Source organism: Mya arenaria, chromosome 1 (genome assembly GCF_026914265.1).
Source record: "Mya arenaria isolate MELC-2E11 chromosome 1, ASM2691426v1".
In the NCBI taxonomy this organism is placed as follows: Eukaryota; Metazoa; Mollusca; class Bivalvia; order Myida; family Myidae; genus Mya; species Mya arenaria.
Window position 1 is genome coordinate 19,019,357 of NC_069122.1, and position 14,278 is coordinate 19,033,634.

At 37.4% G+C, this 14,278-nt stretch overlaps 2 protein-coding genes across 3 annotated transcripts in view; one reads left to right on the top strand and one right to left on the bottom strand.

The window, feature by feature from the left end:
- Positions 1-14,278, bottom strand: part of LOC128224324 (tRNA N6-adenosine threonylcarbamoyltransferase, mitochondrial-like) — a 451,923-nt gene that overhangs the window by 112,558 nt on the left and 325,087 nt on the right. The gene's annotated exons all lie outside the window — the stretch shown is intronic.
- LOC128222193 (dipeptidase 1-like) overlaps positions 1-14,278 on the top strand; it is a 59,983-nt gene that overhangs the window by 23,528 nt on the left and 22,177 nt on the right. Inside the window, exon 6 of one of the 2 annotated variants that reach the window (XM_052931474.1) lies at positions 9,451-9,627. The exons of the other annotated variant lie outside the window; for it this stretch is intronic. Within the exon in view, the coding sequence (XP_052787434.1) occupies positions 9,451-9,627 (177 nt within the window). The remainder of the gene's footprint in view (positions 1-9,450; positions 9,628-14,278) is intronic. 2 annotated transcript variants of the gene reach the window in all.

Genomic DNA, 14,278 nt, shown 5'->3' on the forward strand with positions numbered 1-14,278 from the left:
CTGGCATTGGAGGATGCCAGATGGAGTTTTCCAGCACAGCTGAATTCACCGCAAATGCCTATCCGGTATGCTAGAAACTGATGTACCGGCGCACGGAGGTGTTCCGAATGAGGCAAAAGGTCTACACATCATGTACGGGGCTAAGGAAATCACAGTCCTTTAAAAGACCATACCTGGACGAGGAGTTGACTAGAAAACGGGGAGAAGTCTTTTTCAACGCCTGAAAACTTGCTAAGAATGACCATGTTAAAACTGTCAGGGGTGGTATTCTATATACAACCTAAAATAGTCTTATGGTCATACATCATTGACTTCATTCACCCTATTGTTCAGTTATTAATAACAAGTTATCCGATTAGCTACATCGTTCTTATATCCCTTTAAGACCATTTCTGAATACCAACCCTTTACTACAAATTGAGTTATCATTGTGAACAAGAATAATGTTTCCATTCACAGAGTGATATTTCTAAATTCCAACCTTGACCGTAAGTTTCTTTGCGCAGTATATTCTCAGTTCTATATTAGGAAATTAACACGATTGCTATTATTATAATATATATAAATCGGTATTGTGTATTTGGAACTAATACCAAGGCATATATGTATTGACCTGACCCCTGGCCCATTTTGTGAAGATTTTCATACCGGCTTATTTGCTTATACTGTCATTTAAAACCACTCTAGTGCAATACGGCCGTATTCCACTCTTGTGACGTCACGTCATCGTTGCGCGATGTTGAAATGACGTCATAAAACAAAAAAGTGCGTCGTAAAAATGACATTTATTATGAAAACATGGCTTTGAAGTGATCTGACTGGTAATGTATATATATAATAACAGTGTTATTAGTACTGCGTTGTGATCCGGAATGTCGTATTAGACTCTCATGGAGTTTTGCAGATTTTGATTTCACTCGTCTAGCGCCTCGTGAAATCCGAACCTGAAAAATCTACTCCAGTCAAATACAACCTCCCGGATCAAAACGCAGTACTAATAATCCTATTATATTATACATGTGCTTTTGCCACTGTATTTAAGGGATAACATTTCAGTAAATCACCAGTCAGTCTTTTTTTAATTAGGTGAAGCAGTATATATAAACAGTGGCCGGCCTAGTTATGTGGTAATTGCATATGTTTGCAGAAATTAAACCAATACACCGGCTTAAATATTTTGCATCATCCCATGTGATATTTCTCAAAGTACATTTAACAATAAAATAATGAATAATGAATTCAACTATTATTTGTAAGTATCTTAAAGCTGCACTCCCACAGATTGAAGGTTTTGAAAACTTTTTTATTTTGTGTCTTGGAACGAGCCATTTTTGCGAAATGCATGGAAACCAGTTATATAAGACTGCTGACAAAAAATAAGATCACAGATTTTTATATTTAAGTTCAAAAATTGATGTTTTATGCATTTTTCTTAAACCATTAGTAACGGTTTAAGCCATAAAACATTTTTTGAACAGAAATATAAAAATCTACGATTTGACCTTTTGCCAGCAATCTTTTAATTACCATTGGTTTGCAGATATTTACGCAAAAATTTGCTCTATCCAAGACTAAAAATAAATAGTTGTAAAAACGGTAAATCTATGAGAGTGCAGCTTTAAAGTTATAATTAAAGTGATGCTTGTATTTAAAAGGAATACATTCACATGTATAACAAACATAAATTTTAAGTGATAAACCGTCATTAACTACTAACTAAATAAAGCATTTATGGAAAATATTAATACTGATAACAAGATTGTAACTGTGTATTTAATAGCTGAAAACGCAAAAATATTAAATGATTGGTGAGTGCTAAAAGATTTACTAACTTAATAACAAGATTGTATCCATCTATTTAATAGTTTTCTGCACCTTTATTTAAAATTAAAAACTGAGTGTCTTTTATAAGAACCATTGTTTTCGATATTTATTCTTCCTTTTTGATAAATTAAAATAATTGTATTAAGTGTGGTATACCTTATTCGGGAGTAAGAGTGCATCTTTAAATAGTTATTAATACATCAAATTGAAACCTGAAGATCCTACTTTTAGATTACCTTTCTGAATACAAGGATAATTTAATAGTGATAACTTAATATACATTATCTAACGGCGTACGAGATTTGCGTCCCTTATAATTATTAGATTTAATATTAAATATTTACATTCGTTGAGTCCTTCGTGTGGATAAATCTTGACTATAAGTATCTTCCATGGCCGAGAGTGTTATGCACCAGTCACTTGTAACCACGCCCCCCGGGAATAGCGGGAACTCTGACTTTCGGTCCAGCCAACACCGGCTAAAATCCCCGCCCTGCGGGGACGAACAGTTGGTAAAATCCCCGCCAAATGCCCCCGCACCCCAGGGACCCTAGGTTAGGCCTATTCCCCGCTATATTTAAAGCGAAGACAAAACCACCGCATTCACCCGGCACTGCGGGGTCACCTGAAAGGTAAAAACACGGCCCATTTCCCTGGCTATTCCCGTATACCTCCGGACCTGGGGGGGGGCGTAGTTACAATTGACTGGTGCATTAGATAGGTTTATCCCAATCCGAGCGTAGGGTGTTTTGCGGAAAGGAGGTTTCTTACACGAGCGGCTATGGTAGATGCGTTTTCTCCCACCTCAGTTAAACAATATAAGTAAAAATGTAATTTTTGCTGGAACTCTTTTGTGCTTGGTGAAAATAATTGCGTATGGATATGCGATAATTTGTGGTTGTCATGGATATGCGCGCAGTAATTCAGATTATGTTAATAGTCAAATCGGTCTTTAAATAGTTCTAAGGAGAGTGAAGCATTTTTTCTTGAAAGGTGCGCTAAAACTGTTAAGGGTGACAATTGAAGCGAGAAATAATTAATGAGTGTTCTAAATATTGCCACAAGACAAGGTTTCCATGATGCTACAGACGACAGTTTTCAACAAGGGATGTAATTACAATGTGGTGACCATTAAAAAGGAGTTCCATACGGGCAGTTTATCTCCGCCAGTGGGCAAGTTAAGAATTTCTAGCATTATGATAGTTAAATTTTTGGATCTACTTATCCGAGGTGGGAGAAATTCATTTCGTATAACATGCAAGGAGTTATGACGTCATTGTTTATTTCAATATTGCGCCCCGACTGGATTACCGCAACGTCATTAAACCAATGATATACGACATTTAAAAAAAGCTATTCTTTTTTACAAACGGATGTTGTTGGTTACAATTCTTTAAGGACAAATACTGAATTGCATAAGATAGTGCTTAGTTTCAATCGTAATGCATTTTCTTTGAAATGTTAATTTAAATATTTATTGCATTTTTTCGTGCGTTTATGCTTTTTGAACGCAGTATAGTAGGACGATTGAGCAACTGATGAAATAGCGTTTGCAGAATTTGCTCGCGTGCCCTACTGCGTTCATACAGCATAAATGCAAGAAACAAATGCGATAAATCCTTTAATGACATTTAGGTTATGACGCAAGCCTACAAATTTAAAAACCTGACAAGTTCAGATTTTTTTTTTTATCTCAGAGTACCTTTTTAAATTATAATTTCGATTCCTGTTGCATTCCAAGCTTTAAATGTGTTTATTTATCACATATTCAGTACTAATGTAAAGAGTCCACTTGAGGCTCAAAATTAACAATTATGTATTTATTTTTCATTATTCAGTTTATAATTGTCTTATTCAAATTCAGGCGTGGTTTGTCGTGTGGTTCATTGAGTCAATATAAACTGCTACGGACGCTTGATAGTTTTACAGTTTTATTTTACTCTCATCACATAATAAAAAATATGTGTTTTGACATAAAAAAAATGCAAAATGTTGTATATAAACATGTAAAAGAACAATAATATATATTGACCAGGCTGTATGGTTAGACATGTAGTACTAATTAGGTAGAAATATAAATAGTTTGAGTACATAAACAGATAGAACTATTTATAAGGACAGTGGATGTTATAATTAGTGAAAATCAACTAATTATAGTGAAGGGTTGCCAGGCGGGGTTGTAAAAGCTTGACATATAATTTTGACAAATTTGCTCAGGTTATTCAGCATCAAAGGACAATTTTCACACATAACATTTTTGAAATTTAATATATCAGTAGTATGCATTTACATAAGGTACTTATCTTTTCATATCATTAACAAAATATGGGCACGGTAAAAGATAGTGGAATTCATCACCAATTTCATTTAGAGTACATAATTGATTTTTTTCTATCGGTTCTGTCTATGTCGACCCATCTTCCCTTGTCAATTGGTAGATGATTATTACAAAGTCTAAAATTTATCAGAGACTGAACAAGGTTCTCATTTACATTAGGATAACATTTTTCAAGTTCCAATTCAGTTTTATAAATTCTGTAATTGGTAAATTTGGAGGAGTTAAAAACATCACTATTCCAGGCCTGTTTGAACTGGTCTTTTAAACAAGTTTCGACTAGATTCAACAAAGATTGCTTTGAAGCAGTATAATATTGGTTCTGCCATATATAGCTCAAACAACATTCATCAAGAATAGCCTTGACTGTGCGGTTTACTATGTGAATGTCCACAGGAATCATCCTCCGTAATCGAATGATTGCGTTCTTATTTCTTAAAAGCCAGCACAGACAGTACGTTGGATCATTGTTTTTATCCATTGGCCTACCTTTTTATACTATTATCTAACAATGTTCATCCTAATCCAGCTCCGACCCCTGAACCAAGTGTTTCAAAACCCATTGATTCTTCTTAACAAGAACTCATTAAAGGCGGCCTTTGTATCATGCATTTTAACATTCAGAGTTAGCTTACAAAACTTGATATACTCGACATAGAAGCTCAACCCTTCGATGTGTGTACAGAAACCTGACTCTCTCCTAGTACCGCTGACGACCTACTTCACATTCTTAACTTTAGTAATCCTATACGTTGTGACAGAGTCAGTAGAAATGGAGGTGGTTTTGCTGTTTATGTATTGCATTCCGACCAAGAAATGATCTACACATAATCGGAAACGAAACCTTATGGGTAGAACTAACTGTTAACCATCGGAAACTGCTCGTTGGTATGTGGCTTTTATCGTCCTCCTGACTCAAATAACAATGATTGGCATCTAATTGAACAGAGTATTAAATGGTGAAAGATGTGACAGATGTCTCATTATTGCAGAATATTTCAACATCCACCTACATCAGTCAACAATCAACAGCATAAATGCTCTAAACACGTCTTACAATGTTGATCAACTTATTTCGACATCAACTCTCTTCACAGGGCACTCAGAATCTCTAACTGATTTGATCATGATTAAACACTCATTTCAGATTATTACCTGCATCGTAGCAGACCCCTTTGTTCCTGACTTAATATGCTTTGTTCCCGACTGTTCAGTCGTTGTAATTCTTGGATTTAATAAAGTAAAATTTCTGACATTCAAAAGACTCACCTGGTTTAATGACAGCGGCGATTATGTTGCCTATGATGAAAAATGTAATCAAACAAACTGGGAATGATTGCTACTGAATTAACATGCAGAAGAAACAGTACTAAATAATACCGACAGTATTCTTGCATCCGCATCAGATACTATACCTTACACGCTAGCTACGATCCGCCCATCTGATATTCCTTGGATGAATAGTGATATTAGAAAGGAAATGCAATAACCTGCATACAAAGCAAACTATACTGAATTCTGAAACATCATGGGCAACCTTCAACGAATACACAAAAAAAATACTGATAAGAAAATCTAAAACTGAATATGAACATAAACTCATTGATAAATTTAATTCAAATAAAACGAATGTAAAGACTGGGTGCCAAATAAATAAAATAATTGACCAATAAAGTAGCGGCCAAATATAATATCAACACTCTTATACAATGTTTAATATGCAGATAGCGACCACTATAAAATTTAATTTCTTAATGATTTTTTCTGCTCACAAATCTCATTTAGACGATGAAGACATCCCTCTACTGGATCTTCCTATCTCTGGTACAACATTGCATACATTCATTATAGCTCGTATGGACATTTCAGATGCAATCATGTCCATGAACTCAAGTAAGGCCTGTGGTCCAGATCGCATCTGTCCTTGTTTGTAAAGGCGATGTGTTACAACTCTGTCACATGCCCTGTCAAAGTTTTTCAACATGGTTATTAGTACATCTTTTTTCCCACTGACTAGAAAATGTTGCACACATTTTTAAAAATCAAAACTCTGCAAACTATATAAAGCATTCTTACTTCGTTCCAATCTGATTTTGTTAAAGGAAGTTTTGGCAGTTGATAAAATCAGTGTGTGTATACCACGTGATAAATTACGTCATAAATGATACATCGGAAGTCAATTTTTTGCTTTAAATGAAGACATTAATCAAAGTTAATGCTACTATTTAGTGACCATTTTAAATGAAACCTGGCACAGTCTACGCCGCTTACATTACCCCGCCTTTGGTCTTTTACCAGAGTTTGATTGAGAGTTAAGATTATTAAAATACTTCGACAAACCTTTTCACAAAACCGCCGCCTGATGGAGCACAGTCAAAACATTATTTTGAAAAGAGGTTTGTCGATTTGTTTGAGGAAAATAATCGCCTTATCAAACTCTGGTAGTAAAGCAAAGGCGAGGCTCTTAAAGCGGCACAGACTGCCCTTTGTTTCATTTAAAATTGTGAGTAAAAACAAGCCATCGTTCGAAGCAAAAGGTTGCCTTCCTACGTAATTTATCACATGGTTTACACACACTCGAAACTCAGATACAAGCCGCGCGTGCTGAAAACTACTTTTCTTCTCTAGTCAATCATTTCGTTCCGTTTTCCATTTTTCCATTTTTCTCTTTTCCAATTTTAAAGCCATGTTAAAGTTAAAGTAACAAAACATGTACCAGCAATCTAGTTAAATCATGACTAATAGTTATATCTTATTAAAATGTCGTATGTTTCTTAAAGGGGCTGGACACCAGAAGGTCCAAAAATCGTCAAACACATTATATCCACAAAGCAAGCCTAGAACTGTCAATACGAGCAAGTACGAGGCCGATGTTACATTATTGAAATAATGTTTTGTCGCAGTCTCAACTTAGTTTACCCGTTTGAAAATTACGAACAACGGGTTCCTAGTTTATAGTGACTGGTTTACCCGTTTGAAAATTACGAACAACGGTTTCCTAGTTTATAGTGACTGGTTTACCCGTTTGAAAATTACGAACAACGGTTTCCTAGTTTATAGTGACTGGTTTACCCGTTTGAAAATTACGAACAACGGTTTCCTAGTTTATAGTGACTGGTTTACCCGTTTGAAAATTACGAACAACGGTTTCCTAGTTTATAGTGACTGGTTTACCCGTTTGAAAATTACGAACAACGGTTTCCTAGTTTATAGTGACTGGTTTACCCGTTTGAAAATTACGAACAACGGTTTCCTAGTTTATAGTGACTGGTTTACCCGTTTGAAATTTACGAACAACGGTTTCCTAGTTTATAGTGACTGTGTATATTTAACATGAGAAAGTCACGTGGTTAGTACAGATATATTACTGGGGTTTACGTAGTTACAGACAAACCCAGTTAATTTCGATTGGGAAAAAAATGCGCCAAAAATGCCAAAGATACATGTGTCGTTAACGATGTGATACATCAGTAAGCAAGATTTAAAGCGTTGTACACAACGATATCAATTTATGTTAGTTTTTGACAGTTTTCTTTTTTTCTTGCAATGGTATTATCTGGTGTCTAGTCCCTTTAACAACAAAAGTTATTTTATTCATACCGTATTGATTGGTTTACAAGTGACCAATAACAAATAAGTAGGGATTAAAGTGGGAGTATTTGTTTGAAAAAGTAGGGTAAAATATAGGGATATTAAGAACCAAAAGTAGAGACAGTAGGGCTCATACCTTTTTCGATGCAAATAAATGACTACTAAATCTGCACATCAATTAAGCTGTCCATATTGTTATCTTGACTTAGAAACCAGTGCTTCAAGAGGGATTCAGTCACAGGATAAGGAGTTGAACCTGGAAATGGTGTCTCCGACTTGTCAACATGCACCATTCAATTTCATTATAGAACCCCTCTTTCAGCACTGGAGACCTACTACATCAAAGTAATCCTACAAAAATACTAAAATTGGCTCTTATTAAAACCAAGATATAGGTTACGTCAAACAATGCATTTAGTTAAAACTTTAATATTATTTCTCGAACTATTTTTACCAAAAAGTAGGAATAGTATGGCTTTTTAAAGAAAAAATAGGGAAAAGAAGGAAACGAAGGGCCCGCTTGAAAGCCTGTGTTGATCTTGGACAATTCAAATAAGTTACCAAATGTTTGTAATAATACCAAACGGTGGAAAGGGATTTACATAAGCTGCTGTATAGCTTGTTTCCCAATCAACAACATTATTAATGTTGATTTATTTGTTTGTGCATTGTATGTATTATGTTATGATACTGAATAAATCTTGTTTAATCTAAAATAGGTTGAGTGGGGACATTTTCAACATACAATATTTAAGGATAGCCTTAGATTTAAACGATAGAGATATATTCGTCTTTATGCACCAGTCAATTGTAACCACGCCCCCACCAGGTCCGGGATTATACCGGGGATAGCCGGGGAAATGGGCCGTATTTTTACCTTCCAGGTGACCCCGCAGTGCCGGAGGAATGCTGGGGTGCGGGGGAATTTGGCGGGGATTTTAGCAGCAGTTCGTCCCCGAAAGATTTTACCCGGGCTTGGCTGAACCGAACGTCAAAGTCCCCGCTATTCCCCAGACCGGGGGGAGGGGGCGTGGTTACAATTGACTGGTGCATTAGAAGGAGCATGTCTGCTTTCGATCGTCTTTCAGAAAGTTTTGTAGTTATTTTTGTTTGTAGAAAAATAGTATAGCTATTAAAATAACCTTCGTATTATCCTCGGCAGCATCTTTTAAACACTTTTATTGTTTTCATAACTTTTTAATGTTTCGTCTTGAAATGAGGCAATTTTCGCGTAGATATCTAACGACCAGTGATATTAGACTGCTGACAAAAGATCAGGTCGCAGATTTTCATATTTCCGTTCGCAAATTAATGTTTTCTGGCTCAAAGCGTTACAAACGCTTTAAGAAAAATGCATAAAATGACAATGACGTTAGCGACTGACAAAAGTCTTAGGATTATTATAAACAAAATGAACTTTAATAGTGTTTTGAGAACCACCATTAGATAAGTGTGTGTGTGTGTGTGTGTGTGTGTGTGTGCGTGTGCGTGTGTGAGTGCGTTTGTGTGCGTTTGTGTGCGTGCGTGCGTCCGTGCCAGCGTGCGTCCGTACGTGCGTGCGTCCATGTGCGCGTGTGTGTGTGCGCGCGCGCGCCTGCGTGTGTGTTATAGGTGTTAGAATTATGTTATCAGCTGTTATATTCAGCGAAACTCAATCCGGCAAAAAAGCTAGTCGTGACCCTTTTGTTCTACCATTCCAGAAAGTGATTTTAGAGATGAATCGCATTGGTATGCTTGTGGACCTGTCACATGCTGCTAAGTCGACCATGATTTCAACACTGGAGATTGCGCGCGCACCCGTCATCTTTAGCCACTCTTCTGCGTTCTCGATCTGCAACCATTTCCGGAATGTACAGGATGACGTCCTTAAACTCGTGGTAATAGAACACAGACATATATGTAAATAGAAGTTTAAACAATTACAAGGGCAGTAATGTCAGGTGCGTCCATGGTTCCCGGTTCATTGTTTTGAGTGAAAAACGTCCTCGATTCGGTAATTATTACCACTGTTTTCTATATGTTTCAACGATAATTTTTAGAAACGACCTTGTGCACCGAATGAAGAGCAATTGCTCGTTTACGAAGACGCTTGTTTTAGATCAAAATAATGTCTGCATTAAAATATCTCGTGAAAACAATGCACGTTCTTACAAGGCTTCCCGACTCACTCAATGCATATTTTGCTTCAAAACAACTATTTAATACCGTTCTCTTGCGTACAAACCCCACCCGATGCTTTGTTTTGGACAATAACAGTATTGCTATTGTTTTTTTCGAATGCAGACAGCCAATTTTGGAGTTAAAACGGCTCATTTACGAAAATGCTTGCTGGTTCATTCTGAACATTTTTAGAACCTAGGTTCATCCCAAATCTGGAAGATCTATGGCACATTAAAATAACGAATAAAAAGCGTCGATTTTTTTTTAAATTCATGTATATTTTCTAAAGCATGTCTAAGAAGGGTAATTTTGTTTAGGCAGTGTGGTATACCTCGTGATAAATTACGTCATAATTATATGCTACGACGGAAGGCAACTTTCTGCTTAAAATGAAGACTTAAATCGAAGATAACTTTTCAATCACAACACCATTTTAAATGAAACAAAGGACAGTCTATGCCACCTAAGGAGTCCCGCCTTCGTGTTTTTACCGGAGTTTGATAATGTAATTAGTTTCAACAAACACTTCGACAAACCTGTTTCCAAAATAATATTTTGACAGTGCTCCGTCAGACGGCCGTATTGTGAAAAGTTTTGTCGAAGTGTTTTAAGTAGGGATGCAAACGAATGGCAAAATCGATATTCGAATATTCGGTAATTCTTTCGATCGAATATTCGAATATTCGATAAAAATTGAATCTTTTAAAAGTTATAGTTATCTTTTAATTTTAGTTATAAACCACGATACCCTTTTCTTTATCTGTCGAATGTTTCTAGTGTTATCGTAATACAATACAATACATAGCAGCGTGTCGAATATTATTACATCGACATATGAAAGACATATCTAGCACATAACAAGCACATAACAAGCACATACAATTCAATGAAATCACTCATCAATAAAATCATCACATATGATGGCCTTGTTCTTATTCAGAAATATTATCTTATTAACAAGATCACATGACAGTCTGTTTCTAAGTTTGTTAACAATGAGTCCGGCGCAGGAGAAAATTCTTTCTGATGGCACAGACGTCGCAGGTATCCCAAGCAGTTGGCGAGCAACATGTGCAACGCGAGGAAAGCGTCTCTCGTTCTTTTTCCATCATGCAAGTGGAGTGGCCTCCTCGTCGGAAGGTTCGTGCCGGTACCGACGGTTCTTTGGAACCATGAAGCTAAGACGGGGTCGTTTGGAGGGTGTTGACGCACTCTCGTCGGGGTTGGCAACCGAAATGGAACATCGTCCAATCTACTCTCGAGCGCGTCTTCCGTGTAGCGCCGCTGTTCCGTTGACAGGAAGTCCAGGTCTTTGTAGCGGGGCTCCAATAGAGCGGCAAGGACTAGGGTGGATGTGGCGGTGGCATCGTTCGAAGGTCGGAAGCGGCGACGAAGCTCAGCAGCAATAACACCCTTCACTTCCTTGACGACATGGGAATCAGCCTCGCATGCACGGAGTGTGTTGTCCAAAAGACTTGTCACGATGAGATAAACTTCACTGCATGACACGTTCTTCTCCGTTGACATATACGAAGTCGTCTCAGTCAAATGACTGAGTACGTCACTCAGCTCGGAGACGACGGTCCACTCGCCGTCCTTCAACGACAGGTGCTGGTCGGCCTTCCGGGTAACCCGAGTGTCCAGCATGAGGTCGGACAGGACGCGGCGTTGCTCGTTCAGCCGGGCCAGTATAGCATGCGTGATGTTCCATCGGGTTGTAACATCCTGCACCAGCTCGTGTTTGGGCACCTTTAGAGTAGCTTGGCGCTTGCGCATTTCGGCCGTCAATGTAGTCGAGTGTTTGATGTGCCCGACCAGCTTACGACATCTGGAGACGACCCTGTTGACATCCGGGAGAGCAAATGCCGGCTTGATGGCCAGCTGCAGTGTTTGCCCAAAGCACCCAGAACACAAATCATGTTTAAGACCAGAAACGCTAAACTTTTTCATTGATTGCTGTTTACTGCTTTCACTTTGAGAACTCGGATGCTTAGCCTTCACGTGATTCCAGAGATTAGTCGTCGTGCCCATGTACGACAACCTCACACTGCATAGTTTGCACGTGACAGATTTCTTGTCAACAGAGCGCGTGAAATAAGTCCATACTTCAGATGTGGCTGGCATCTTTTACGTTGTTAAGAAATACAAATCTAATATATAATAATAATAATAATAATAATAATAAGTTTAACTTATAATGTTTTGCGAACATATATTCTGAAGGAATGAAGTGGTATCTACTTTCAGCGTATAATATCAATCACCGATTTGAGCAATATTGTTCAGCTTAATTGGCAGGCAAACTGACAAGAGGGTGTGAAGGCCGCTTCCTTAAATTCTTAATTGGCATGATCATTTAAAAGAACTGAAAATCAATTAAACTTGTTTGATGTCACTTCCTAATAGCCAGTTATTTTACAATTATGGACACTGTTTATAGTACCCTACGATCGATCCCTAATTGACACATGACGCACACTCGATTGTCATCTCGTTAACGCCTCAGGCACAAGATGCGTATTGTTGTAAAAACAAGACAATATAATTTTAAACACAACAACTGCCCTAAAGACTCAAGGTTTATATCATTATTTTTTGAAAAAAATAATCAAATATTCGAATACCGATTTTAACATTCGAATACTAAACGTTCGATCGAATATTCGAATATTCGAATATTCGTTTGCATCCCTAGTTTTAAGAAACTAAACTCTCAATCAAACACTGGTAAACGACCCAAGGCAGGACTCCGTTAGCGGCGTAGACTGCGCTTTATTTCATTTAAAATGGTGAAGAAATAGGAAAGTTATCTTTGTTTAAAGTCTTCATTCGAAGCAAAATTTTGTTTTCGGACGTAGCGTTTATGACATTATTTATCACGTGGTATACACACTCTGACAGGGCTCTCTACTTAAAGTAGAACTGACATTATTTTTGGAGGTTGTATAGTAAGTCAAGACAGTAATGTCTTTACATAAAACAGTTTTAAGACCTTAAATTGTTGACTGTTTCCTGCAGGTTGTCTCCCTTTTTATTTCGATTTCCAGAGTAAACATATAGTGTGACCAGACCGATGATTATCTGACCGGACTGTGCATTGCCGATTTTACTTATTGATATCATTTGGAATACTTCTGTTTTAATCATCAGTTCAGCATGGTTTACTTTCAAGGAATCGGATTGGTCAAAGGTTTATGTAACCTTTCTTATGATTGGTTCGTGGAAATTTCGCTCACTGTTTCCCACGATTTTCTGCAGTCAAGACGTGCTTCATGCAGTCTTAGTTTTAGTAACTTTTAAAATCCTTGCGAGTCTTTTTGAGGTTTGTTTCAAGAGACTAACTAACCATTTCAATCACTGTGAGTGAGGGGAGGCGTACTGAAGTTTTCAATACCACATATTGATTACAAGTCTTCAGAACCTGACTTAAGTTGGTACTTATATCCCCGGATTACCATACTGTTATAACTGGCGCCCAACAAAACCAAACCCGTACAGACCCCAGACAGAGTGAGTGACTACGGAGCCTGGAAAGAAGGATCCTGGCTGACCCCGGACAGAGTGAGTGACTGAGGAGCCTGGAAAGAAGGATCCTGGCTGACCCCGTACAGAGCAATTCGTTGAAGAGTCTGAAGACGAGGATTCTGACAGACCTGGGCAGATTCCGTAGCTGAGAAGCCTAAAAACGAGGACGTTTTTTTTTAGGCAAGGGAGAACTCTTGTGATAAAAGTGTGCTTGATCTAGCTCATGAGTCCTGTCAACAGTATTTATATCAGGACTGAGGATTATGTGCATTTAATTAAGTAACAGTGCTTTCATTAAACAGAGCATATATTTTTTTAAGTGAGCTATTACACAAACTTTGTTGCTTGCAACCAGTAAGCTGGAGGGATCGAGGCGTATTTCAGAAGACATTACAAGGAGGATTCACCAGTGGACCAGGAGGTTTCAGTGACCACGAACACTGTCATTACTTTTAACATTATTCAAGTGCTAAAATATTTTTTTATAATTGCTATATTAACAATTGTGCTAGTGGCTGTTATTCACAATTTGCGAGTGGATTCAAAGTATAAAGCATTCTACTGAGGGCGTGAGTACATATATATTTTGTTGTTTACCCGAAAATTGCAGTTTCGTGCATCTTAATTTACATTACTTACTGTAATCTTACATTTACAACTGTAATCTTAGCTTAATTCAGCTGTTACTGCCATTTTCTGGATAACACATAGATGTAGAAAGATATTGTCAAAAGGAGAGGGATCTCACTGCATGATTAACTCTAACATTATGGGCTAAGGAATATTTAACAACTTCAGTTATTGAAACTATCATTTCTGATAACTTACTTGGTGTCTAGGAAT